The sequence below is a fragment of the Monodon monoceros genome, unplaced genomic scaffold, assembly GCF_005190385.1.
Source record: "Monodon monoceros isolate NGI ecotype Baffin Bay Population unplaced genomic scaffold, NGI_Narwhal_1 Super_Scaffold_16, whole genome shotgun sequence".
NCBI classification, from domain to species: domain Eukaryota; kingdom Metazoa; phylum Chordata; class Mammalia; order Artiodactyla; family Monodontidae; genus Monodon; species Monodon monoceros.
Window position 1 is genome coordinate 33,460,233 of NW_021703772.1, and position 26,982 is coordinate 33,487,214.

At 44.8% G+C, this 26,982-nt stretch overlaps 1 protein-coding gene across 1 annotated transcript in view; it reads right to left on the reverse strand.

The window, feature by feature from the left end:
* KIAA2012 (KIAA2012 ortholog) overlaps positions 1-26,982 on the reverse strand; it is a 115,980-nt gene that overhangs the window by 74,732 nt on the left and 14,266 nt on the right. The window contains exons 4-11 of the mRNA XM_029225674.1: positions 24,980-25,135; positions 21,083-21,225; positions 19,690-19,873; positions 18,941-19,083; positions 16,271-16,439; positions 12,828-12,977; positions 9,218-9,388; positions 6,714-6,824 (exon numbers count right to left, since the gene is read on the reverse strand). Of these exons, the coding sequence (XP_029081507.1) occupies positions 6,714-6,824; positions 9,218-9,388; positions 12,828-12,977; positions 16,271-16,439; positions 18,941-19,083; positions 19,690-19,873; positions 21,083-21,225; positions 24,980-25,135 (1,227 nt within the window). The remainder of the gene's footprint in view (positions 1-6,713; positions 6,825-9,217; positions 9,389-12,827; positions 12,978-16,270; positions 16,440-18,940; positions 19,084-19,689; positions 19,874-21,082; positions 21,226-24,979; positions 25,136-26,982) is intronic.

The following is a 26,982-nucleotide window of genomic DNA, read 5'->3' on the forward strand; positions in this document are numbered from 1 at the left end:
AAAATTTAAAAAAAAATTTTTTTTTTTTGTGGCTGTTTTGGGTCTTCGTTGCTGCGCGTGGGCTTTCTCTAGTTGTGGCGAGTGGGGGCTACTCTTCGTTGTGGTGCGCTGGCTTCTCATTGCGGTGGCTTCTCTTGTTGCAGAGCCTGGCACGCAGGCTCAGTAGTTGTGGCATGTGGGATCTTCCTGGGCTTAGTTGCTCCGCGGCATGTGGGGTCTTCCCGGACCAGGGATCGAACCTGTGTCCCCTGCATGGGCAGATGGATTCTTATCCACTGCACCACCAAGAAAGTCCCCAGTGATTTCCTTGTGCGGCCTGGAAGTCGCACAAGTTACTTCTGTTCACATTTCATCAGCCACATCAGTTATGTGACCATACCTGGCTGCAAGGGAGGCTGGGAAATATAATTTCTAGCCAACTAGCCATGTGTTCAACTAAACTTCAGGGTAGGGGATTCTGCTAATAACAGGAGTAATGGAAAAATGGATATTGGGGAACAAGTAAGTCTTTGCTACTGACAGTTTCAATCAATATTTATGGGCAGCGTTCTGGGAGTACCTATGATGTTCTCTGGGATATTCAGAAGTCGAGGAGGGGGATCTATCCATAGGAGATCTTGGAGGAGGATGAAGAAAAGGAGTAAAAAAGATAGAGGAAGTAAGGGAGTGCCTGGTGAGAGACCCAGGTAGTAAGAATTACTGCTGACCTAAGATAGTAGCAATCAATGTGGCCTGAGGTGGTCAGGTGAGGTGGTACAATGAAGGTGGGACTGCAGCTAGTCCTTGAAGCCTAGAAACCTGGACAAGAGGGCCTAGAGGCAGTAAGTTCTAGTGAGAAGAGCTTTGGCCTAAGTAGGTGCAGGAAGATCTGGGTTTGAGCCTTAGATTTGCCGCATAGAAGCTGTGTGACTTTGAGCAAGTCACCGTACCTCTCTGGGCCTCAGTTTCCTTATCCATAAAAGGAGAGTTTTCAAACTGTGGTCTCATAGTTCTAGTGACTGCATAGACCCCACAGCCAGGAATCATTTCAGGAGGGAAAGAATTAGCTGGGCTCTGAAGAAGTTGTTGGGGGACACAGTCAGACCATCCCTACTTTAACCAGGCAGCTCTGCTTTTATCCATTTTATCTATAGGTGTCCTCAGAAAGTCTGTTTGATAAAATGCTTCCCCTGCTTAAATGCTGATGAAGGTGCTGCCTACATTCCGTCTCAACTCTAAGGTTCTCTGGAACAGAAAAAATGCGAGGGAGGTAGAATTTACAGCTTTACAGGCTCTGTAAGAAACAATATAAGTAATGTGCAAAAAATAAAGAGGAATTAAATATTCTTCAACACTTCATATTGACTTTTTTCTTAAAAAAAAAGAATTTTCAGCGGATTCAAAGAGAACTATTATTTTTGACATTTTTCTTCTTTGGAAGGCATAAAGTGGCGATAATATCACATTTTCAGCCAAATACGAGGGAGGGGAGTCTTTGTACTTGTAGGAATCATGAGCGGTTTCTGTCAAAGGAAAGAAGACTCCCCAGTGGTTTTTAGTGGCTCTCTGCAGGTGGCCATCAGAACACCTTCCAGTGTGGGCTGCTGATGCGGTGCTGGGTTCACTGTGGTGAGGGAAAGAACCCCGCTTCCCTCTGAAGTCCTGACAAACAGAGCTATCACTGCCCTGTGGTCCATGTGACAGACCCAAATTAGCCCCATGCCGAGCCTCATGGGAATCCCCCATAACTTCTGCAAGGGGAGGAGAGTATATGGGTCAGGACTCAGTGGAGAACAGAAACCACCAAGGTATTTTAAGAAGAAATGGAGCTACTATAGAGAACTTGGTGCTTACAGAGTTGCTGCAGCAACTGCCTCTTGACAGTCTTCACGAGCTCGCTTGCCAGGGTAAGTAGGCAAAGTGCCTCCGCCTCACTCCTGCGCTTCAAATCTCATGCAAATGTATCTATTTGGCAGAACCGCATCTGCATCCCACCCCCTAACTGCAAAGGTTATCTGGGAAATGTAGTTTTTAGCCTTCCAGCCTTTGCAGTACAGGAGGGCACTGGAAGGAAATGCTGGGTACCAAGCGACCATATCCAGCCATGTTTTTCTTTATTTCAACATCTGAGAACTGGTAAATCCACCAACATAATTGCGTATGGATTATTAACAAACACTGATTGGGAAAAAGGGCCTTATTGCCACCCAGGCTTCCTCCTACCTTCCTCTACTTCTTTTTACCTGGAGATGGAGGGATTGTGGACTCAGTGATTCAGAACTGATGTTTGGAAAATGAAAACAAGAACAGGCATGAATTATTGAATGACTGAGATCCTGCTTCAGGACTTAGACAACAGAACTGCTCTACGGAGAGAGTCTCCTTGGGAAAGGGGGTTATTTAGTAACATACAGCATTACAACTGGAAAGAACCTTAGAAATAATGTTTAGTGTTTTCCAAAGTGTGTTCCAAAAACTAGTTAGATGCACATAATGCTTTACTAAAAACAAGAAAGAATTCAGTGGTCAAATAAGTTTGGGAAACATTGCATATCCGCATCTTGAGGAACCATAATCCATATTAACACAGTAAAGGCTCCTGCAGTAAGGAATGTGCTTCGCTTTAGCTTACTGGTTTCCAACTTATTTGGCCTCAGAACTTTTTTTTTTTTTAACAGAATGCCTGGTAACCTTCTGAGGACTTGGAGTTCTATGGGATATACACTGGGAGGATTGGATCTAATCCCAGGTCCTCTTTCTCCATATGGAGAAGCTGAGCTCCAAAGCAGTAGATTTATTTGCCAGTGATCACAGAAATCAGGGCGGTAGAGCTGAGAATAAAACCCAAGACTTTGGATATTTAGTCCAAAGTTCTTTCTTCTTCTTCACGCTGTCTCATCTAATGGACTTCTTCACTTTTTAAAAAAATTAATTTATTTTATTTTATTTATTTTATTTTTGGCTGCGTTGGGTCTTTGTTGCTGCACGCAGGCTTTCTCTAGTTGCGGCGAGCAGGGGCTACTCTTCGTTGCGGTGCACATGCTTCTCATTGCGGTGGCTTCTCTTGTTGGGAGCAGGGGCTCTAGGCGCATGGGCTTCAGTAGTTGTGGCACATGGGCTCAGTAGTTGTGGCACACGGGCTCAGTAGTTGTGGCTTATGGGCTCTAGAGCGCAGGATCAGTAGTTGTGGTTCACGGGCTTAGTTCCTCCACTGCATGTGGGATCTTCCCAGACCAGGGCTCGAATCCCTGTCTCCTGCATTGGCAGGCGGATTCTTAAATCACTGTGCCACCAGGGAAGCCCTGGGCTTCTTCACTTTTAAATCTCTAGGCATCTTCACTAAAGCAACAGCTGCTAAGAGAAAGGCTACTCAAGGAAAATCATACTCTGTCAAATATCCCATCAACATGGAAGGATCCTTTTACCCATGAGTCCCCACAACCAACATTATCACAAATGACAAATGGGACAACACAGAGAAAGTCAACCACTTAGCATATGTTTGCCCCCAAATAATCAGTGTTTTGAGACCAGCTGGGATATTCTTGGACCCTTCATTTTTCTGTTTACCAAATTGTAGACCATCAGGAAATGACACCAGTATATTATCTATTATGAAAACAAATTACGCCCAAATCTAGTGACTTAAAGCAATAAACCTTTGCTATATCTCACATAGTTTCTATGGGAATCTGGGAGGGGCTTAGGCCTGTGATTCCGGTGCAGTCTCTTGTGAGGCTGCAGTCACAATGCCAATCAGGGATGCAATCATCTGGAGATTTCCCTGGGGTTGGACCATCTCAGAAGTCACACACTGTCACTTGTGTCATATTCTATATTTATCAGAAGTGAGCCACTATGTCCAGCACACACTCAAGGGGAGGAGAATTGGGCTCCCCCTTTTGAAAGAACAAGTGTCAAAGAATTTGTAGACATATTTTAAAACCACCTTACCAAGAAAGAGTTGCAAGAGAGAAGGATGCTAATTAAATGACCAAAAAACAAGGCAAGTTTTGGGGGTAAAAATCCTTTTAGGACAAGAGCAGGTGTCAACTGGAAACTCTGAAAGAGATGAAGAATTCAAATTTGCATGGGACCTGGAGTCCCAAACCGAACCACTGGCACAGACATTCTTGAGCTTCTTGCAATAAAGAACTTCTGAATAAAAGAACTTCTGAAAGAAAACTTCTGTTGCTCCACTGTGACTAGGAGAATAGATGAAGGATTTGAATCAAGGATAAGCAACTCCAATGTTCCAATGTTTTGACTTGTATCCTTCCAAGTTAAATTTTCCTTTCTTAAGCCTTTGAATTTTCTAAGTGTTGCAATATCCCAACGTGACCAAGAGGGTCGAATTCCAGCTCAAGTCTTCACATCTTTTTTTTTTTCTTCTGAAGGTTTATACTCATTCTTCTATGCTATCTGAAAGCAAGATATCATGATCTAATTGCTTAAGAATTTATTTCCAAGTAGATGTTGGCAGAGTCTGAAAGTCTCAGAATGATCAGACAGATCATATTTCCGCTTTAACCCAAGATTTTTTTAAATTAAAAAACCACAACTATGATTCCCCCCCAAACTTTCCTTTATGGCACCTGGGGTATTCTGTCCACGCATTTCTTGGACATATGATAAAGATAAGAGGATCTCTAGGACTCTTCTAATATATTTGGGAGCTAAACAACAAACAGATGCATATAAATACAGTAATCACAAAAGTGGGATTGAGAGAGAGAAATGGGTGAAAGCTACATCGTAGCAGTTCAGTGAGATGAAGTGGATTTATTGAGGAAAATATCCCAGAAAAGATGAACCTTCCCCTGGAACTTAAAATGATTCTAAATATTTGAGGGCAACTTGGGCAAAGGCTGGGATATAAGAGAAGGAAGACTGAATGTTTGGGCCGTCAGACAGATGAGAAAAGGGTGGGCCTGGATATAGTGGGAGATGAGACTGGAAGAGTAGGGTGGGGATGGTGATCAAGATACATTTGAACAAACAGCTGCAAAGAATTTGGTGTGGGTGGAGCAAATCCTTTGCAGGAGTTGAAAATGTTTTTCAGTATCCTGCTTCCCAAAGCAAAACAAAACAGGGCTTGCCCATTAACAGAGACTCTTAGAAAGCTGGGCCTGTTCTATGGGCGCTTGTAGGGAGATGTGGGTTAAGGTTCTGCCTGCCTCCCAGGGCCTTATGCAATCATGGTCGAGGCTGGAGGTCCAGCAGCTGTATATGGAGGACAGGCTAGAGAGAGGCCATTGACTGACTGACTGATTGACGGATGATTCATTTGTTCATTTATTCAACAAGCTCACAGTGAATGCCTTTAGGTTTGAGAGGCAAGTAGGATTAAATACATTGTTCATGGGACTAAGACAAGATGGCAGGCAAGTCTCGATTTATTCAGCATAAATTTCATTTCTCTCTTTCTTTCTTTTGTGTGGAAATTATTGAAAGATTTTCAATGAACATTTACTGTGATCCTGCTCTGTTTGCGTCAGGAACTGTGCTAAGTGCTGAGGATGCCGAAGTGACTGAAACATGCTGACGAGATGACAACAAGCTTAAACATGGAACTTAAATATTTCCTCTTCTGCTTCTGGCTTTTGCTTTGCCCAAAGGGGAGCTATTTCTCTTGGAAGAGAGCGGACAAATGTGCAGCAGGTGAACAGAATCGTGTTTGCGTTCCAGCTGTTGTACCAGCTGTGTCACAGTGACAGTGGCCTCCACCTGTCTCACTCCTGCTTCCGCCAGTTCAGAACCAAGTTATTTTTATACTCATATCATGGGACAGCCCAAGTGGTGATGGAAGTTCTTTAATGCTGGATTTGGAACCGAATGCATTCTGGTTTCTGGAAATCCATGTACTAAATGGCTACTTCCACAGCAACAGAGACAACACATAAAATGCAGCAATCGTCCATAGCTGCTGGTGGTGGAGTCGATCCCCTTATTTCGAATGAGAGGAGGAACCTTGGACACAAGGAAGGGTTGACCCAAAGTCATCTGACAACATAGAGGACAAGCCAGGGCTACTCAAATCTCCTGGCTCTGATTCCATGTTCTTTTTGTTGAGGCAGTCATGACATCACCCACCAAAGGAGTGCAGATTTTAATCTCCCTCATTAAGAGGCCTGCTGGCTGTACGACTCATGCATACACATCATGATGGTTCCTGGGTGGTTGACACTCATCACCCTCTGACTTCATTTTTTTTTTTCCTTTGCAAGATGGTTATTGCCCAGAGCCAGCACCCCTTTTCCAAAAAGTGAACATGCCAGAAGGGTTTTTGGAAACGGCCTTGATATCTGTCAGGAGCCAGATGATTCGCAGCAATGAACCAATACACATAACAAGGATAACTGATTGGATTACCAATTAGCCACCTCCACCTCTGGAGGGTGGTTGGAAAGAAGAGAAAAGGCAATGTTTATTTTGGGCAAATACCAAGAGGGCTTTATCATCCTCATCAAGACATCAGCACGGCACATTAGGCCTCCTCCAAGCCATTCCATGGGAACGTCTCTCTCCAGATGCTCCAGCAAGAGCAAACTTGCTATGCAGACATTGGGTTATTGTGTCTGAGCTACAGAAGCATCCCTGGGTTCAGTGAGAGGGGAGAAACTGGTTGACTTGCATCTTTTTTTAATGATGTCTCTGCTGCTGGGGAGTTTTGGAAGCTGCAGGTAAAATCTTCCCCCAAGAAAGCGAGGCTGACCTGGGATGTATCATCTTACCTTCACCCGACAGAAGCTCCTCGGTTTGGGTAGGCCTTGGGAGGGACAGGCAGCTGTTTTCTCCATTTGGACCCAGCAAGAAGTGTCCCAGTGTGGGGTCTCTGGATTTTTCTTGAAAATAAGCACAAACATGGGCAGTGTTAGCACCAGTGCAGGGGAGGGAGGCTGAACCTGGACCGTGCTCCCTGAATCCCCAGCGGGCAGATGCCCGTGTGCTCAGGTGCTTGCCAGGGTGCAGGGCCCGCCCCACTCCTGGGATTCGGCAGAGCAGGGCCAGGGTTCACGCCCCATCATCTGGAGTCAGTGTGGGATGAACAGGGCGGGGCTGCCATAGCCTACGACGTGCCTTCTGTGAAGGTCTAGAAAAGGGGGAATCCTCTGGTTTCAGGCAGCCCTCCAGGGACAAGGTGAACCTGGAGGGGGCACCTTGTGTGAAGGAAAGGAGCCCCATCCTCCAAGTGTGTGCAGCCCAGCTCCTGGGCACGGGGCTCGGTGGTTCCAGCCTCTGCTTCCTGCTCTATCACATGCCTTTGTGCAGTACTCAGCGGCACAGCTGTGCCCTGTGGTTCCAATGCTGGGACTGCTTAGTGACTCCAAGGGGCTCAGGCCAAGGAGGAGAAGGAAGCTCTATTTCTCTCAGTTGCTTAGAAAGATTGAGGGTGTTTCTATAACTTTACCTTCCCCATTTCCAAGGCAAAAGGGTCAGGAGTAGAGCTGGCAATCAGCCACAGTGGATGCTTACAAGTGTGTAAACACACATATACACAGAGGCATCACACACACACATGGAAACACACATACTTACACTAAGGTGTGCACTCACACGTACATATATACACACTCACAAGGCACGCACACATATGCAGGTGTGCCTGCAAGGACACACATGTATCACACATGAAGAAGGACACACAGCAACACATGCGTACTTATTCACAGGCAGGCCTGCATGCCTGCACAATCACACATACATACACGAGCACACAAGTATACACATGTACTCCCATAGCTATATAAGCACACACATACCCTAAGACACATGTGTGCCCCCATACACACATTCATTTACACACACTCAGCCTACACACTTGAGGCTTCAGGCTGCACTCGTCATAGTCACAGCCCTGGCGTTCATTCTCATCAGGTTCTCCTTTTGTAAGGGTGTCTAATTCGGGGTGTGTGTGTGTGTGTGTTTGGTGTGATTTGTTCTGGGCAATGCAACCTCCTAGGAATACCCTTGGTGGTGACGCTGCTGTACCTAAAGTTCAGTTCATTAGCTCAAAATTAAGAGAGCATCATTGCCATGCAAATATAAAAGGGAGGAGGTTGTAAGAGAAAGGTTCCATTTGGAAATAGTTTGTAAGTTTCTTTGGAGAGAGAGAGAGAGAGAGAGAGAGAGAGAATTTGACTTTGACCATTCCAGCCTTAAACAGAGGAACTGCAAGCACATATGGAATTATTGATCCATGTATTGAATTTATGCTTACAAGGCTTCAAATATAAATAAATGCTTGGGTCGAGGCAGGGGGAACGCAGGCGAGCAGGATTTAAATAGTGAGGCATCTGTCTCTGAGCGAGCCTGGGATGGGACGAAAGCTGTGGTATCTGTTGTCTCCTTGGTAGCTCTCAGTTGCCACATTCCTCTCGAGTGTGAGCTTCTCTAGGCCCTGAGTGTGATTCTGCTGTTAACAGAGATACTTTGTTCACATTGTCTGGCACCCAAACACACACCAGCTCCTTCATCTGGTGCTCAATCAGAGAAAGCCACCCGTCACCCGATGAGGGAGGAACAGCTGATTGGGCTGCACTTTCTAGAAAATGGTTTGTTGGTCTCCAGCACGGCCCCTCCCTAAGGGATTTTCAGGGGTAATTTGGACCCTAAGCAACTTTTGCTTTATGTGCTGCGTTTAGATCAAAGACCCCATGGAAGCTGTTATTGCACTGTCTTAGTTTCCTCCTGGACTGTTGGCTCTTAAGGATAAGAACTCTGAGTGGGGCTAAGTCATAGAGGGTGTGGCCCTGCCTGCCTCATCCTTCAGTAGAAATCCAGAGTCCTTTTCTCTCTGTGCACAGGCCTCAGGCTCTGCCCTGGGCCGGAGGGTGACTCCTCCCCGGGGACTCTTCCTGTTGGCAGCGTCCCCAGGCTCCCTTGCCCCGTGCAGGGTTATGGCTCGGTGTTGAGAATGCCTGGTAAACCCAGTAGCGAGCCTCCCTGATGAGCGCAGGGAGCTGTGTCATCACACGCTGCGGCCGGGGGCGAGGAAAGCACAGAACAGCTTGGCAGTGCCTGTTGGTGCAGAAAGCCCTTAAAACATGTACTGGCTCTTGAGGAATATGCGTGGTGACCGTTAATCCCACTGACAGCATTGGAAACACTGCTGATTTCCCTTTTTCAATGGGGTGGCTTTCAGACAGCTTATGTGTGGCCCTGGAAGATGATTAAAATGAGCCCAGAGCCACAGACAAGCCAAGAGGGTGCATCCATGCACCCCGGGAGTGATTACCTTGTCCTGCTGCTGGGAGTGCCCCGCCGGCCCGTCTCACATGTAGGGGGCCCATGGGGCTGCTGTGGCCTGATGTCCTGGGGCTGTCCAGGCCCCTCTGGCTCTCTGGACCTTTTCTTCCTTCCGTCAGGGACAGTGGTGGGGTGCCATCCTGGGTTGGAGCATCATCCTCTTCAAAAGCAAAAGGAGAAAAAGTATGAGTGAGAATTTGGATCAGTAAGAAAGTGAAGGAACCTCTTTTCTAATTCTGTTGATGTGGCTCCTAGTGTCTAGGATCACTTATTCCCCTCATTCTCAAGTTTGTCTCTCTTTTCCAGCCCTGCTAAGGAGCAGAGGCCGGGTATCTCCCACAGCCAAGGTGGGATTACTCTTGGCTAGAATAGCAGCCCTACTGTTGGGGAACCTCCAAGAACTGGGAGGAACTGAACAGTGGTTGTTGTTATCCTCATCCTATTGATGGGCTCCTGAGATAGGAGATAGACTAGGGAGGCTGCAAGGTCCTTCCCTAACTGGGGAGACCCCAGCGTTAAAGCTCATGGGACTATTGGCTACAGAGTTCCAACCACAAAGCAATTTTTCTAAGCAGAACCAGTGATCTCATGGCTCCTCCAGGTCATAAAGTACAAAGTAGCCCCTTCTAGATGGTAGTTAGAGGGTAACAGGATGGATGATAAACACAAAGCACGTCTTGGCCTCCATCTTTGTTCTTTCTCTCACTCTTTCCCAAAACAGGCTCTGCTCTAGGAGCTGCTCTAGGGAGGGCAAAACCTAATTTTTAGAGGGTAATCTAAAAGTGATTGGGACCTTGTCTTAATCTCAGAGAGAGTGGTCTTTATTTCATGTTCAACACACTCTTGGTGTTTGTGTTTAAAGGCTGGCTTCACACACAGTCTCCAAGTATCACAAGCTACTTATTTACAAAGGGAAGAGGTGTCTTAACAATGGAGAAAGACATCTCTTTAACCAAATAATGAAATTTAACATCACTTATAATGGAACAACTTATAACAAAGGGAATTAATATAAAGGGATATTTTGTGTCCCTTGATGTAATGCACTGAGAAGCACACATCACCAACATGCCATTCTTGCCAAAAATGTTTGATCTGAATCTAATCATGAGGAAACAAACCTAAATTGAGGATAATTCTGTAAAGCAACTAGCCTAAACTCTTCAAAAATGTCAGTGTCATGAAAAATGAGACTGGGGAAGTGTTCTAGATGAAAAGATTCTAAAGAGATGTGACAATTAAATACAATGTATGATTCTGAGTGGAATCCTGGATTGATTGGGGGAAAAAAAAACAACTGTAAGGAATATTACTGGTGTAATTAGAGAAATTTGAATGTGGACTATATATTAGAAAAGAGTATTACATCAATGTTAATTTTCTTGAATGTGATAATTGTACTGTGGTTACAAGGAGAATATCCTTGCTCTTGGGAGATACGTGCTGATAAGGGATGAAATGTACAAAGTCTGCAGTTTAGTCTCGGATGGTTCAGCAATAAAATAAAATATGTATGTGTGTATGTGCGTATAAAAAATCTGGCTTCATTTTTATGATATGAGAAGTGAAACAATCCAGAGCTAAGCACGTAAATGGGTCTGTGCAACCTCTGGGGCGATGAGAGTCCCACTTACTAGTTCTAAACACCCTTGCTCCAGGGACCCCTGTGTGAGAAAGATTGCCATGAAAATCTTGCCTCTTTAGACCTTTTTTTTTTTTTTTTTTTTTGTTTTAATGCATCTACTACCCAGTTGAGTCACACACTGAACTAACCAAGCTACCAGGGACTTCTTAGCCCAGCTTCCTCCTGGCAGGGTAGCAGAGGATGGACAGGCTCTAGATACTGGGTCCCCAGGGGACATGGCAGCTCAAAACAAGTGGAGGGCAGTGTGAGGTGAGCAGCACCAAAGATGAAATTCCCTGGTGTTGCCCATCCCTCCTGGTGGCTCAGGCGGTGCCCCTGACGTTGTGGTGCACAGGGGCTAAGCTGCTTTCTTACCTGTCTGCACGCAGAGTGACCCTTGCCATATGAGGATTAAAAAAAAAAAAAAATTATTTATTTATTATTTATTTGGTTGCATCGGGTCTTAGTTGCAGCACGCGGGATCTTCATTGTGACATGGGCTTCTCTCTAGTTGTGCCACGCGGGCTTTAGAGCGCGCAGGCTTAGTTGCCCCGCGGCATGTGGGATCTTAGTCCCCTGACCAGGGATCTAACCCGCGTCCCCTGCATTGGAAGGCGGATTCTTAACCAAGGGACCACCGGGGAAGTCCCCATATGTGGATTTTTTTTAAAAAACTTGGAAGTCTTTAGGATGATTAACTCTCACTTAAGAGATATGGTAAACAAGCGCCTGCCTCAATAATCAAAGGACGTTCTCAAAATGGAAATGTCTCAAGAACATCCTGACCTGGGTTCATTTTTTTTTTTTTTATTCTGAGAGGCCGTGCAGTATAATGAATAAGAGCACAGATTCTGACACTGGAAGGCCTCAGCTCCAAGCCCAGCGAGACCACTTATAATTGTGTGACCTCAAACAAGTCACTCATCTCCCAGGGCTTCAGATTTCTGATCTGTGAAATGAGGGTAGGACTGTTGTGAGAAGTAAATGAGATAAGATGTGTTAAAACCTGAGGCCAGTGCCTGTCACTGAGGAAGAACTCCTTAAATATGAATGTTCATCCTTCTACTTCTTCTGATTACCACCACTCAGAGATCACCTAGCGTTTGTGATACTGTCATCTTGCCCTTGGGGAAGGAGCTTCAGTTTTGTGAAAATATAGAGCTTTCTAAATATGGCCCATTGTTTCCAACCTATCAACACATAAAAATATACACTTTGATGCACTCATATGTATAATTTCAGATGTTTTGAAAAACTGGAGTGATGCCTTTTGTTGATATTATGAACTTCTCATGAATAGTCCCAAATAGATTAGAAATGAAATTCCATTGGTTAAAAACATGGGAGAAACTATAGAGCGTGCAGCAAATACGTAGTAAGTTTGCTGCTGTTTTACATCTGCAACCAGGAAATATTAGTAGGGGGTTTGATTTAGTGAGTAAGTAACTTGTGAGCTAGACAGGAAGCTGGTTTCACTGCAGCACTTTGGTTAAGGCAGCTGCTGCCTGAGCAGAAGCCATCTTCAAGTGGCCGGGGAGGAGTGGCCTCCCTTCTAGCCTCTTTATTTTAAAAAAATTATTTATTTATTTATTTTTGGCTGCGTTGGTCTTCGTTGCTGAGCGCGGGCTTTCTCTAGTTGGGATGAGTTGTGGTGCGTGGGCCTCTCATTGCAGTGGCTTCTCTTGTTGCAGGGCACGGGCTCTAGGAGCGCGGGCTCCACAGTTGTGGCTCGTGGGCTGTACTGCACAGGCTCAGTAGTTGTGGTGCCCGGGCTTAGTTGCTCCACGGCATGTGGGATCTTCCTAGATCAGGGCTCGAACTCGTGTCCCCTGCATTGGCAGGCGGATTCTTAACCACTGCTTCACCAGGGAAGTCCCTCTAGTCTCCTTTTTATGGCTGAGGACCCTGAGGTGTCTTGCCTGGCTCTCCTTTGGATTGAGATCCCTGTGGGTTGCTGGAGGGGAGGAATAGCTACCTTGAGGCACGAGTGTGTCCCTCCCTGTGTCTACTGGGAGATGTACTGTTAATTCCCTTGGCCTTTTCAGGGGCACCTGCTTCAGGGGAGGCCTCCATAAAGGCTTGGACTCTTCTTCTGTTTCTGGTGCTGACTCAGAAACAGGAGCACCTAGGAGACAAAGAGAAAGCCAAGTTGTAGTAGACATCTGTGGTTTTTGCCAGCTCTCTCTTCTTTTTGGGGACCCATCTTTCTCTCACTCAGACCATGTGGTTTGGGTGGTCCGTTCCCTGACTCCAGGGATGGGCAAGTGACTGAAGCCTGGCTAACGAGAGCACCTCATTGCTTTAGCCACGGTGACTGGGTCCGGGGTGGGCACATAGCCCAAGCCTGGCCAATCACAGGCAATTTTGGTACTTTTTGCAAGAGCTTTTAAGAGGCATTATCCTTTCTTTTTAAAAATAAATTTATTTATTCATTTATTTATTTTTGGCTGCGTTGGGTCTTTGTTGCTGAGCACAGGCTTTCTCTAGTTGCAGCGAGTGGGGGCTACTTTCCTTGCGGTGCATGGGCTTCTTATTGCCATGGCTTCTCTTGTTGTGGAGCATGGGCTCTAGGTGCGGGGGCTTCAGTAGTTGTGGTGCATGGGCTCAGTAGTTGTGGCTAGTGGGCTCTAGAGCGCAGGCTCAGTAGTTGTGGCACACGGGCTTGGTTGCTCCGCGGCATGTGGGATCTTCCCAGACCAGGACTCGAACCTGTGTCCCCTGCACTGGCAGGTGGATTCTTAACCACTGCGCCACCAGGGAAGTCCAAGAGGCATATCCTTTCTACGGGGGTTAACAAGTTGTCATGGAATTGCAGGAGGCCATCTTTACCACCACATGGGGACAACGTGCTTGAGAGGAAAGGCTAACAGAGCTGAGAGACTCAGACAAATAGTGCCCAGAGGACATTTTCTGAGGCCTGGATCCAGCTGAGCCTGGAGTTGGCTGGTCCTTGCACTATCCAATTACATGAGTGAATACATTTCTTTTTTTGCTTACGAGAGCTTGAGTTAGGCTTCTAACACCTGTTACTGAAGGAGTCCTCACTGACATACAAAAGAAGGAAGAACTCAATGGATTCACTTTCTGTATATTTTATTCCTATTTTTCATTTGTCAGTGTTGGCAAGCTCAATGGATCTAATAGGTTTAAAAATCTGGTCCATGATGGCCTGGTGACCTTCCTTCCGGGGTCATCATGGGAGATAATCAGGATTTAACCAAATCCTGCAAATAGTCCTCTCTTTGTGTATATTAAGCATGTCTTTTTTTTTTAAATTGGAGTATAGTTGATTTACAATGTTGTGTTAGTTTCAGGTGTACAGCAAAGTGAATCAGTAAGCATATCTTTTTATTCTAGTGTTTTGACATCTGGGACCTTACTCACCCTGGGGAGGCTGTCCCTCCCAGGGCTAGCCAGCTCCTAGAGACTGTAAAGGACCACCTGCAAGTGCACATTTCATATGGAAACCAATCAATCTAGAGCCCCTCCCCCCACTCCCCAGCCATGACCTCCTTAACACTTCCAGGCCACTATCCCCCTGCCTTAATGACCCCAGGGCCAGGTACCAGACAACCAGGGACAGCCCTGATGCACAGAGCCTGCCTTTTCAAACTGGCCAATCCCAAACCGGCTTAGCCTGCTTGCCCTGCCTCGCCCATTCCTTCCTGCCAAAAATGCAATAAAGACTCTTGCCCATCCCACATGCCCCCCCATCCCCACTCCGCCAGCCCTTCTGCTTCCTAGCTGACCCTGGTTCTTCTCCATGTGGCCTCGAGGGGCATGGCATGCTCTCTCCTCTTGTGAACTGTAACAGACTATCTTTTCACTGGCAGTTGTCTCCTGATCTCTATTGGCCTCATCACACCTGAATAATAAGAAAAACCTACATTTAAAAATACTGTAATACTATGTGTTTTTTTTAAGGAGCTAAGTAATTTTTTTCTGAAAGTTAAAATCTACGGAGTGAAATGTGCAGATCAGATCTTAAGTGTACAGTTGACAAATGTATATATATACATGCAACTAACCAAGATTTAGAACATTTTCATCACTTCAGAAAGTTCCCTTATGACCCCTTCCATTGACTGATCTTTTAAGATTAACAGACATTCTTCTTCATAGTGAGAATTCCAAACAGCCGTAGAGCAAAAACTGAGAAATCAGTGGCCGTTTTTGCTGAAGTTTCTAGAAAGCTCAGAACTAGGACTTCTTCAAAATTGGAGTCAGCTGTTTAGAGAGTTGCCTTTTGCGTCGGCTTGCCCAGAAAAGTCCCAGGGGCAAGAATGTGGAATGGCTTGGGAAGGTCAGAAAGAACTTCTCCTTGTGCAGGGTGCAGGGTGAGCTGAGCGGTCATTCAGAAGCCTCTTTCAAAAAGCCTTTCTAAGTCCCAGTTGGAATTGCTCTCTCCCTTACCTGTACTGTCTTAGCACTTTGCTTAGAAGCTCAAAATCTCTTCCCTGACAAGGATTGTAGAAATCATCTAACATTACATAATAATGGTACCTAATTCAAAATCAGGAAAATGGAACAGACTCACAGACATAGAGAACAGACTTGTGGTTGCCAAGGGGGAGGGCAGTGGGGAAAGGAAGGACGGGGAGTTTGGAATGAGCAGGTGTAAACTATGATACACAGGTTTGTATATTATATGATAATACAGATTAAACAACAAGATCCTACTATACAGCACAGGGAACTATAGTCAGTATCCTGTGATAAACCATAATGGAAAAGAATATGAAAAGGAATGTATATATATGTATAACTGAATCACTTTGCTGTACAGTAGAAATTAACACAACAATGTAAATCAACTATACCTCAATAAAATAAATTACAAAAAATCAAGAAAATGGCTCTTCAGACAAACTTTTATCTTTCTTTTATAAAGCAAAGGTCCAAAGATCCAAAGATCCTCTTTATCTTGGCTGCCAGGTAACTCATCTAAATCCAGTGCTTACCAAAAGCGATGAATTCATCCCAGATGTCTGATAACATCTATTTCTCTACTCTTTTTAACCAGGTGTTTTATTTTTTCAATTTCAATTTTATTTGTCCTTCTTAATATATTGCATTTATTTGTTGTAAGCTGCCTGAAAATTCTTGCACCTTTATAACATCTACGGTGCATTGGACTTAATTTATGTGTATGGCTGACTTCCATTTTCTTCCACAGTTTAGCAAAATGCTCTGCTTGATGAGGACTCAATAAATATTTTAAAAATTGAGTTGAGTATGACCAGAAGAGAGCTACTTGTAGACTTACCCTTTTTCTTTCTTTAAAAAAAAGTTCTCTCAAGGGGGTGACCCTGAAGAGTGTCAGCCACGATTTGGGAGAGGGCTGCGTTAGCGGGACCCGCACCCCAATCCTTCCTGGCCTGCCGGGTTCCCTCAGGAGACCGAGTCACAGGGACCTACCTCTTCTTCGTGCCTTTCCTTTTGAGGGGTGTTGGGTATGGAAATGAATCTCCATGGGGAAGATGAAGAGCTCTGCTGGGGGCTTATTGGCTTTAAGTTGACTCCTCAGGGGGTCCAGGACTCTGGGTGATTCCTCTGAGATAGGAGGTGATTTCAAAGCCTTTGGTGCCTGGAGAAAATGTAAAAACAAACACACCCCCATCTGGCAGGTATCTAAATCTTGCTGCCTGCAAGGGATAAATGACATTGTATCTTACTGAATCTCCAGCATCAGAAGCTGCTGAGTGTAATGTCGCTTCTGTACCCAGGGCTGGGAGATAAAGCTGACAGACCTGGAAACCGGTCAACTCACTAGAGTAGGGCTGCTTTGCTTCATGGGAACTTGGTTATGCACCCATTAACCTAGCCTCTGATTGCTCTAGAAGTATAAATGCGGTAAATTCAAGAGCCTTTGTGAGGAAATACAGTCTTTCTCTTGCAGTCGGGAAACTGAGCCAGATTAAAATGATAGAGCTGAGATTTCCATGTCCGGAGAAGGAGAAATCTTGGCTTGTGTCGTTAAGAGAAAAAAGTATGGCTCAGATTGTGGACTGTGCAAACTTGTAGGTAGAAAGGGCAGAAAGTAGGAATACACATTTGTGTTTGCTTTCCTCATGTCATCTCTCTAAGCTTCAATTTCTTCCTCTGTAAAATGGGGGTAATCATACTTCCCACCTCATAAATTGCCATGAGGATTAAATGAGTTAATTATATGTAGTTACAACAGTGTTTGGAACTAGGCTTTTTTCTATGATATTTCTTTGAGAGAAGACTCTTCTTTCATTAGGGTTTAATACCTAATCTTGCCACTAGCAGAATACCTAGGTGTCTCCACACGTCTGTAATATGAACATAGCTAGAAAAAAAATCACTGTGTGTCAGAATCAGCCACAACTGTAACCCAGGTTTTTTATGTTCAAAAAACCCCAAAACATACGTGTGTGTGTGGTGTATGTGTATATGTATATGGAGAGAGAGAGAGAGAGAGAGAGAAAGGAGCTATGGGTAGTACTTAGAGTCTCCTGTTTCCAATCATTCAGAAGTTGCTGAAAATTTCTCCTTTTAGTTTGCAGCTTTTAACATATGAACTTGGTTCTATGAAATGTATACATGTGCTGGGTTTCAGGGACTTCAGTTTCACAGGAGGAAAAATAAAAACGTCTCTCACTTTTTCAGTGTTCAAAAAGAAAAAAGATCAGAAACACACACACGTATCCTAACGTGTTTAGAGTTGAATGAGGAAGGAAATTCACCCAAATATATTAGGGTAATATGTATAATTATGAGACGTTAAGAAAATGATTAACCCAACACATGCACATAGCATATTTATGTCCCTGGAGACCTCCACTGTCCAGGTGCCGGCTGCCCACCAACTGCCCTCTTCTGAATACTGACCTTGTGAATTTTGTTTGACAAGGTTTGCATTGGGAAATCTATGTGGAAACTCAAATGGTTTGTGTGAGGTATGGCTGATAAGCCAAGCCTTAATTTCTCTATTGTAATTAAAAATTTACAGAGTTTTAATATAGTGGAAAATATTGCTTTCCTCTGCTAAATCATATACATGGGTTGAGGGAAGGGACTCCTGTCCTCTGAGCCTGGCTCGGTTCTGGGCTGAACTGGGTGTGAGATTGAGGGCTTTCCTTAGGCCTGAGTGACCCTGGCAGGTCAGGCCTGCTGTTTACTCCTGGTTCAAAGGAACCTGGGAAGACAGATGCCCTTCTGGTGTGCATGGAAAGGTTTGGATCAGCTTAGACATGGAAAATCTGAGAAAATCCTGAACAGACTGAAAACGACCTCCCTCACTGGCACCAGGACCACCTGGTGTGCCCATGGCTCCTCAGGACCACTTCAGATGGTATGAATCCCCACCATGAACTAACACTGCTGTTGTTTCCAGTTGGACACAAGATACTTTCACATAAATGCTTCATCTCCTTTCATCCTTCCATCAGCCCCGTGAGGCTGGCATTATTATTATCAGAGGAGGTCACTATAGCTCAGAGTGGTGAGCCACTGGCTCGAGTAACACAGCTGCCACGGGCAGAACATTCCAGAGTCCCTGCTCATTCCCACTCAGCACAGGTGCCTCCCAACCAAACTGAAGACCCACACAGAACTTCAAGGCAGGACCAGGCCAGAGACAGCGAAGGACGTCTTTAAGGAAGGTGTACCTGACTTCTGAAGGGGGTTGATAAACCTGCAAAATTTATCCTACATTTTCAAAGGTGACAGACCCTCAAATTAAGCAAAACCATTTCTGGGTTCCAGCATTTTGAGTTTGAAGTGGGTCAGCTGCTTACAAACTCAAATTCTGTCCTTACATGCTTACAGATAAACCTCAGCCCCTTAACAGAAAAAAGGATTCTGTTGGCACCAGAAAGTTTGGTTAACACCATAACGCTTTAATCGGGGGCAGCTGAAATTTCCTGTACTTCACTATTTTCAACATTTAGTAAATTACTACAGCTTTAGTCCAGCTCCACCCGGTGAGCTCAGAAGCAAGTAAGGCCTGTTCTCTGAGACATCCCTTTGAGTCACCTCATTCCTAGATTGAGATTAATCTTTTAAGCGCGTGCATGCTTAAAAGCACACACACACACACACACACACACACACACACACAACCTTTCTCTTCCTCGCTTCTCCAGATGTGTTTTTTTCTGAGCCCGTGGCAGATGCTACAGGAGGGAAAAGACATCTTTCAGCAGGAGGATCCTGGAACAAGTGGCTGCTTCTGCCCTGGTGGAGTTTCATATTCCCTTGTTTGTCTGTAGAAACAGGATGGGAACAAGAACTTATTAGTTGCCAGGGTGGGGATGGACAGTTGACTTTCAACTTTTATCACTTTTGGGTTAATGGGAAGAGAGGCAAAGAGAGCGCCGAGGCACTCAGACAGCCATGGCTTTGGCTGAGGCAGCTTCAGGGAGCCCTAATCTCATTATCTGGGTTGGGTTCTTGTTGGTTGAGTCAGGTGATAGGGAGAATAATAACGGTCATAATAATAGTTACTATGTATTAAGTGTTAACTATGGGACAAGAATCATGCAAAGTATTTTATATGCATTAACTGAATCCCCATAATAGCCTTGTGGAGGTATTATTATTATTCCCATTCTACAGATGAGGAAACGGAGCCTCGGTAAGATTAAATAACTTGCCCAAGGTCACAGTTAGTAAGTGGGGGTAATTTGAGCACAGGCAGTCTGACTGCGGAATGTGTGCGGTTGAGGACTGGTCTCATTCCTACCTCCAGCTGGACTTTGGCAGTTATTTTCTAAGGTGAGTGGCATGAGGAAGTGACACTCAGCCTGCCTCAGTGCTCTCTGCAGGATCAGGTTTACCGAGATCAACAAGCAAGATATTTGGCTTCTTACCGCTGAGATCTGCCTTCCTGTTGGGGAAGGCGCCTCCATAGAATGTTGTGTGGGATTTGTCACGCAGGAGCCAAGAATGATCGATGCGGGCATGCCCAAGGGCCCTCCTGGAGGTTTGCTGTGTTTTTACATGGTGGCTTTCCTTTGAAGTGTGGATGCAACGGTGATTCCCTTTTGACGTGTCCTAGGGAACGACAGATACGCATTCCTGAAAACAGGTTTTGTAAAGGAACAGAGCAGGTTCCTATAACAGTCAGACCTTGTGGCTAGACTGGTGGTTCCAAGGATGAAATCTCCTTAGCAGCCTGGGAAGAAAAACATGGTTATAATGGCAAGATATTTCATGATGTTTATTATAATAAAACATTTTATTATTGGTGATAGAGAGAATGACATTTAACCATGCCTGACATATAGTGCTTTCTTGCAAAAAATTTAAAAATCAAAATCAAAAAATTAAAAATCGAGCATTAGTATCACTGCCTTTTCTTTTTGGCAAACTTTTTTTTATTGTAGTAAAATATACATAACATAAAATTTATCATTTTAACCATTTTTAAGTGTATAGTTCTGCATTAAGTATATTCACGCTAGTATCATTGTCTTTATCCATCATAAAATGTCTCTGCTCTCCCACTAGGTGGTACTTTTCTTCTCCCCCTTTCCTGTTTCATTGGTGTGTGACCTGCTTGTAAGTCATACATGTTTATTCAAGATAGGAGCACGTGTTGTCTACGTTTCTCTGAACCACTGTCACCTTGTACACACACACACACACACACACACACACACACACACACACACAGGCCTTAGAGTTTAGAAAGCATTTTTACATTTTAACTTATTTAATTCTTATAGCAACCTTGGGAGGTGTGTATGATAACAGCTCCATTTTACAAGAGAGGTAATTCAGGTTCAAAGTTAGTTAAGTTAGTCACCACAGCTAGCAAGATGCAGGACTCAAAACAAGGCTTTTCCAACTCTAAGGCCAAAATGCTCTTTTTTCTAGAGAAGACTAGAGCTGCCTAGATGGGGTGAAGAGTGTAGGGAGGATCTGTGGTTAAGTAAGATTGGAAAACCATGAGTTAAAGCTAAACCAGCCACTTTACCTATAGAACTACCTATGGTCCATGGTCAAATGTGCACTGTGACTCTCTGGGAGGAGGACATGGTGTGCTGCATTTCCCAAATGTATTTGGCCAAGAAACCCTTTTTTTGCATGGAGCATCTGGCAATGCTAGGGTTCCACAGGTGACACTTTGGGAAACAGGGGTCAGTAGGCTCAAAGTACTCTTCTCTTCTCTGGAGGACCCCAAGAAATGGTGAAGGGAGGGAGCATTATCTCTAAAGTCAAGAAGAATAGTGACAGAGGGGACCCCATTAGAAATGGTACCTCTGCCTGGGTTTCATCTTCCTGCCAGGGCTGCCTCCTGAGTGGTGGCAAGTGAGTCCCCTGGCTGCCATGGTTCTTGGCTACAGAGCCCAGGTCCATGTGTCCACCAGCCCCAGCTTCCCCTTCATCCAGGCCCTGCTGACCTGCAAAGGTGAACAGTGTGTCAACTTCACAAGCCCAGAGATAGGTATGATGCTGTTAGCTGCTTCCAAACTGCCTTCCTTCTTGCTTTTCTGAGCAAAAGTGTCGATCAAGGCCCTCGTTCCTCCTCCCTCCTTATTACTGTATTTCTGCTAGTGCCTCCACGGAAGTGGCAGCCAGGTCAGTGGAACAGAACTGCTTTAAGAGTCAGGAGGCTCAAGGTTGAGTCTTTGTTTCATGGACTCAGTTTCCTCATCTGTAAAATGGGGATACTGATTTCTTGCTCTCGCTTCCTTGCAGAGTTGTCTGGGGCTCAAATAAGATCATGAACATGACACCCTTTTGTAAACTGTGAGGGACTAGGGGATAACAGAGGTGTGATGATGGTGGGGTGACCTGCAGCCCTGCTCTATTGTCACTGAGATGCTCAGTCTGAAGCATTTGATTTCCTGGGATGTCTGCTGTTCATTTACTTGTAGAAAAGCTCAGGCAAATGCACTGCTTAGCAATCTGCACTTACCCTGTCTGTGTAACCCTCAGGAAGGATCTGAGTCAACAGATGACTCCAGCATAGTTAACAAATCTTTCATCGATGGTTTAAAGGGTCCTGCAGCTATTTTCATCACTTACTCAAGGTAAATTTATTGCTGAAACAGTCTGGCAAACTTTCCTTGTTTGGAGCCGCTTTAGCAACACCTCCACTCTCTGCTTGCAGCTCCGTGGAACAATGGGGCTGTCTTTCAACCAGAGGCGCTGGAAGCCCTCAGGGGCTCTGTGTATGTTGGAGCGCTGGGCTTCTGGAGGCTCCCAGCCAGCCTCACTGTCCCCCATACTCCCCAACGCTTGTCATTCCTTACATCATTCTCATCCTTGGTGTCATTGGGTCAAGAGCCAAGTGCTTATCTGTGGGACTACTCCCTCCCTGCAGCTCCCCTTCCTCTGCCCATTGGCTCCTGAAGGCTACTTTGGGTCTGAGTTGATGCTGAGAGTGTTGGTGGGGCAGATGCAGACTCAGGCGTAGGTTCAGGGGGACTGCTTAGGTTTTAGTGACCCAGGGAATCCCTGAATCTGGGGTGGCCCAGGGCCGCGTTAGGCCTGCTCCCAAGAAAGCCTCAACTTCATATAGGATGGAGCACTAAAGACCTTTCTGTGTGTTCTAGAATGATCCTTTGGGGTCAAGCTGGACTTCAGGGCCATCCTTCCTGGTCAGATTCACCAGGGAGCCGAATGCATTTCTGAGGGTAGAGGAAGTGAAACTCTGGTCAAATGGCCACTCACCTGCTGAACGGTATTATACGGCAGACTGGCTGAGTTGGGGCAGGGTGCTCTGGGGCGAGAGGATATAGAGAGGCATTCTTCCCTTTGGCTATATCCCAGGTGATATTGAATATATGACTCAACTATGTGAGGGAAACCAAGATCCTTCTCAGTAAACATCATCTGTGGCTCATTTATCTATGCTTAACAGAAACAGGTTTGCAAGCAAGGTATTGGAAGTTTCAGTTGTTGAAAGGAGACCACACAACTTGGTCTCTCTCTATCTCAAATATGGGTTCAGATTACCCAAATAGTGTGCATGGGGATAGTAATTTAGAGCTCTTAGAGAGTTTTACCTGTGTCTTCTCCTATGGTTTTTTACAACAACCCAGAGAGAGTGGAACGCAGACGCCGCTACTACCATTTTACAGATGAGCAGACTAAGGGTGCACAAAGCATAAGTGACTTAGCCAACATCACATCGTTGGGGGATCTGAGATTTGCAGCCAGGACTTTTGCTACTTTCTCCAATACAGTGTCTGGCAAGGAGACGGAGACCAAGGGGAGATAAAGTTAAAACAAATAAACCATCAGTCAGGGTTCAGGCTATAGTCTCTGAGCTATTTTTCCTTCCTTACAAGTTGATTTTTGGTCCCTGTGATCATGGGCAATTGGGCATTACAATTATGCTTAAAAACCACAAGGTAGGGAGGTCTATAACTAACATTTTCTGAGCACTTGCTATGAGCCAGATACTGCATTATCCCGTTTAAGTCCCACATCCAATCCTGTGAGGTATAGGTGGGTATGGTCATCTTCATTTTATAAATGAGGAAACTGAGGCCCAGAGAGGTCACATGGCTTAGAATCTGGTGCTAATGGGCACGTGTTTAATCACTATTTAATATTGCCTCTCTGTTTCTGCCTGATTGTGACAACTCCTCCATATATGGCATCAATTAGGGAAGTCACTTGATTCCTTAGGTGTGCAGTGTTGATCCACCCTCAAATGGAAGTACTGTAGTCCACAGTCCAGTATTTTTAGATCTTAGGGCATCGAAGTCTAAGGATATTAACTGGAGACAGTAGAATTTTTGAAGCAAGAAGGCATTAGGCAATGGCGAGGTGGGGTGCCACCTGGGGAAGGGCAGAAGGTTCCAGCACAGGAGGATTACTGGGTGAGTACATGGATGGCCCAGAAACTTGATCTCATCAGTGCCTCAGAATCAACTGGTCTCATAGATGTTGACCCACATTAGCAAAGTGCATAGAGACTGATATATAGACCGGGGTATACAAAGAGAAATACAATTGCCTGACCAGCATGTTTCCCATAGATGAACTACTGGACAAGGTTATGACCAAAATTCCTTGATAATGGAGTCTAGACTCAAGGGAGGTATATGGTAGGCATGTTTATGGCACCAGGCTCTGTGAACCTGCCATGTTCCTCTCCACTCCATTTGATAGATCAGATTCTCTACTTATCCTGACTATATCGTTCTGCAAGTACAGGGCTTGGTTAGGCACGACTATTGTTTCTGGAAAATTCCTTTTTCACTTCAAAAAAATTAACTTTATATTATGTTAGGCTCTTGTCCTTTCCTTCTCGTTTCTCAAAAACTCTGGTACTAGTCAAGACCCTATTCTTTGCCCAGTCATCTTTATCCAGTCATCTTTTCCCATGTCCCTTAGCAAAGCAAATCTGGCTCTTTTAATGCTTCAAGTTCCCAACAATAATATTGACAGGTAGAACCTCCATAGTACTGAACAGCTTACAGACAGCTCACAATAATTTTCTGTGCAGTAACGAGGTAGGCCTTATTATGTCCGTTACAGAGATAAGCAAACAAGCTCAAAGAGGTTGAGTGATTGGCTCAAGATCTTACATCTAGTAAGAGAAAGAACAGCCATTGCAGAACAGCCAGATTTCTGGCTCCAAAGCCTGTATTTTTTCTTACGATATTGCCACAAAGCCACAGGTTAAAGAGTGTTAGAGTGAAAAAGACATAAGAAATCATCTAAAATCTAGACTCTAGATATGCACTGTCCAATACAGTAGCCACTAGCCACATGTGGCTATTTAGATGTAAATTAATTAAGAGTAAATAAAATTTAAAAACTCATTTTCACAGTCATACCACCTACATTTCAAGAGCTCAATAGCCACATGTGGCTGATGGCTACTATATTGGAATTGGACAGCATATATATATATGTATATAATATATATACACACATATACATATATACATGTATGTATACATATACATACATGTATATATATACACACGTATATGTATAAAAAATATATATATGTATAAAAAATTCCATCATTGCAGAAAGTACTATTGGATGGTGCTGGTCTAGACTAACTCCCTCATTTTACAGATGAGGACAATGAAACCCAGAATCCCTAGACCTTATTTTGGAAAACTTCATTTTAAGCTGTTAAAAATCCAAGTATTTGAGGTCTGGTTTGATAAAATCAACATGTACCTTGTTCCAAAGATTTTCCTGGTTGAATCCAAAATGGAGGGAAGACAGGCAGGAGATGGTATTTGGGGGGTACACCTGAAAGATCCTGTTGTGGCCTGAGATTCTTTGGTACATTAAGTTGACTTTCCTGAAGCAGGACAGAATCCTTGATGTATCCTGAAGAGTAGGTCAGGAGTTATTGGTAGAAGTAATGGTTGCCAGTCTAGACGTCTTGGTGATAACTACAGGGTTCCCCACTTGCATTAGTCTTAGTTTTGGACATTGCCCATTAAGGAAGACAATTAGAAGATGCGAGAGATTAAAAAGTCAGATAGAAGCCGTAGAGGGTTCTCTGTCTAGTGTCTTGGGTGCCTCTGGTCCTGTGCCACATATATACTTCTTCCGCTCCACCATTCCCAGGAATTGGGTCCCCCTCGTGGAAGAAACATGGCTGCTTCTTTGGGGTTGGCTAAAAGGCACCTCCTGCCTCGGGAGGAAATCTAAAGGTTTCTCCTGGATATATCCTGCTTGCTTCTGCAACCCCCATGATTTTCAATCCATTCTATAAGTATTTATTGAGGGCTTATCAATGGTCTCTCTCTCTACTGGGTCCACCTCTCTACTGGGCAGTAGGGTGGATACAGAGAAACCAGACATGGGTCCTTTTTAAAGGCACTAATAGTCTGTTGGAGAGACAAAGCTCTCCTCTGCTCTATGCGTGTGGTCCCAAGTGTCAGTGTTATATAAGGCCAGAAAATGAGGAGCTCAACATTGGCTAGATTTGTCAGAGAAGCCTTTGTAGAAGATGTGTGCCTGAAGGGTGGCGAGGATTTATCATAGGAGTGGAAAGATGGGAACATACCAGCATCACAAAGGTGGTGAGCTCTGAGATGTGAAGGAAGGGGGTGGCAGAGCCCACTGGGCCAATGATCTTAAATCCCAGTATTGTCTTTGCTCCTCCAGCTTGAGAGTCTCACCCTCAAGAAGGCCTTTGATGAGGAATTATGGCAAGAGGCCCAAGAATGCACGTACACATGGACCTTTCCTTAAACCACACATTGTAGCTACATGACTTTCACAGAAGGGTCTGAGACATTTTTTGATGTTAAGAGGGGCTCTCCTTCTTGAAGACGTTGGGCTTGGGCCATGGGGCAGTGGCCTGCTCTGCCCTCCACCCCACCCAACAATAAACATATCTCTGGTTAAGAGGCTCTTTCTCACAAGTGTTAGATAAATGAAACTGCCTGGAACCGTGGGTCCACCGTGAGGGGCAAACCAATTACTGGACAAACCCACATCTCTCATTTTCCTTCAAGTCATCACTTACTGAGGAGAGAGCTGTTTTCTCTCCTTTCCCGAAGTAAACCTGTAAAGCAAGAAGAAAGGCAGTTTTCCTCTGGTCCCGTCTGTTCATTTGTGCTGAAGAGGTGGCAGTTAGCTGAGTAGCCACTGGCAAATCCTACTGCTCTCCCCTCTCTTCCCCAGTAGGTTTGCCAAATAAAATATGGGATATCCAGTTAAAATTGAATTTCAGATAAACAATGAATACTTTTTTAGTAGGAATATGTACCAAATATTACAAGTGTAACTTTTTTGTGCGTGCCTCTGTGTGTATGTGCACGTGTGTAGGCGCTAAATCTGGCAACTCTAATTCCCAGCCATTGCCTGTTTTTATTTTTAAGCCATTACAGAGTGTGTTTGGGGTCTCTGTTCAGCAGCAGGGTGTCCGTCTCACTCCTGGGTGGGTTGTGCTGGAGAGCCACCTTCTTTGAGGAGGAGGCCTAACATTTCTACGTCCTGGGGGATCTGAGGTCCCTCTGAAGGGGAAGTAGGGGATGTTGGGAAGAGGGTGGCACCTGGGGTGTGGGGAGGATCTGGTTTCTGGTCTCAGCTTTGCTTTTAGCTGAATGACCTTGGGCAAATTACTTTGCCCCTCTGGGCCTCTTTCTCCTTCCCTTGTAAAAGATGGGGATTGCACTGGAGGATCTGGACTCTCTGCATGGGGAAGCTTGGGAAGCTGGAGG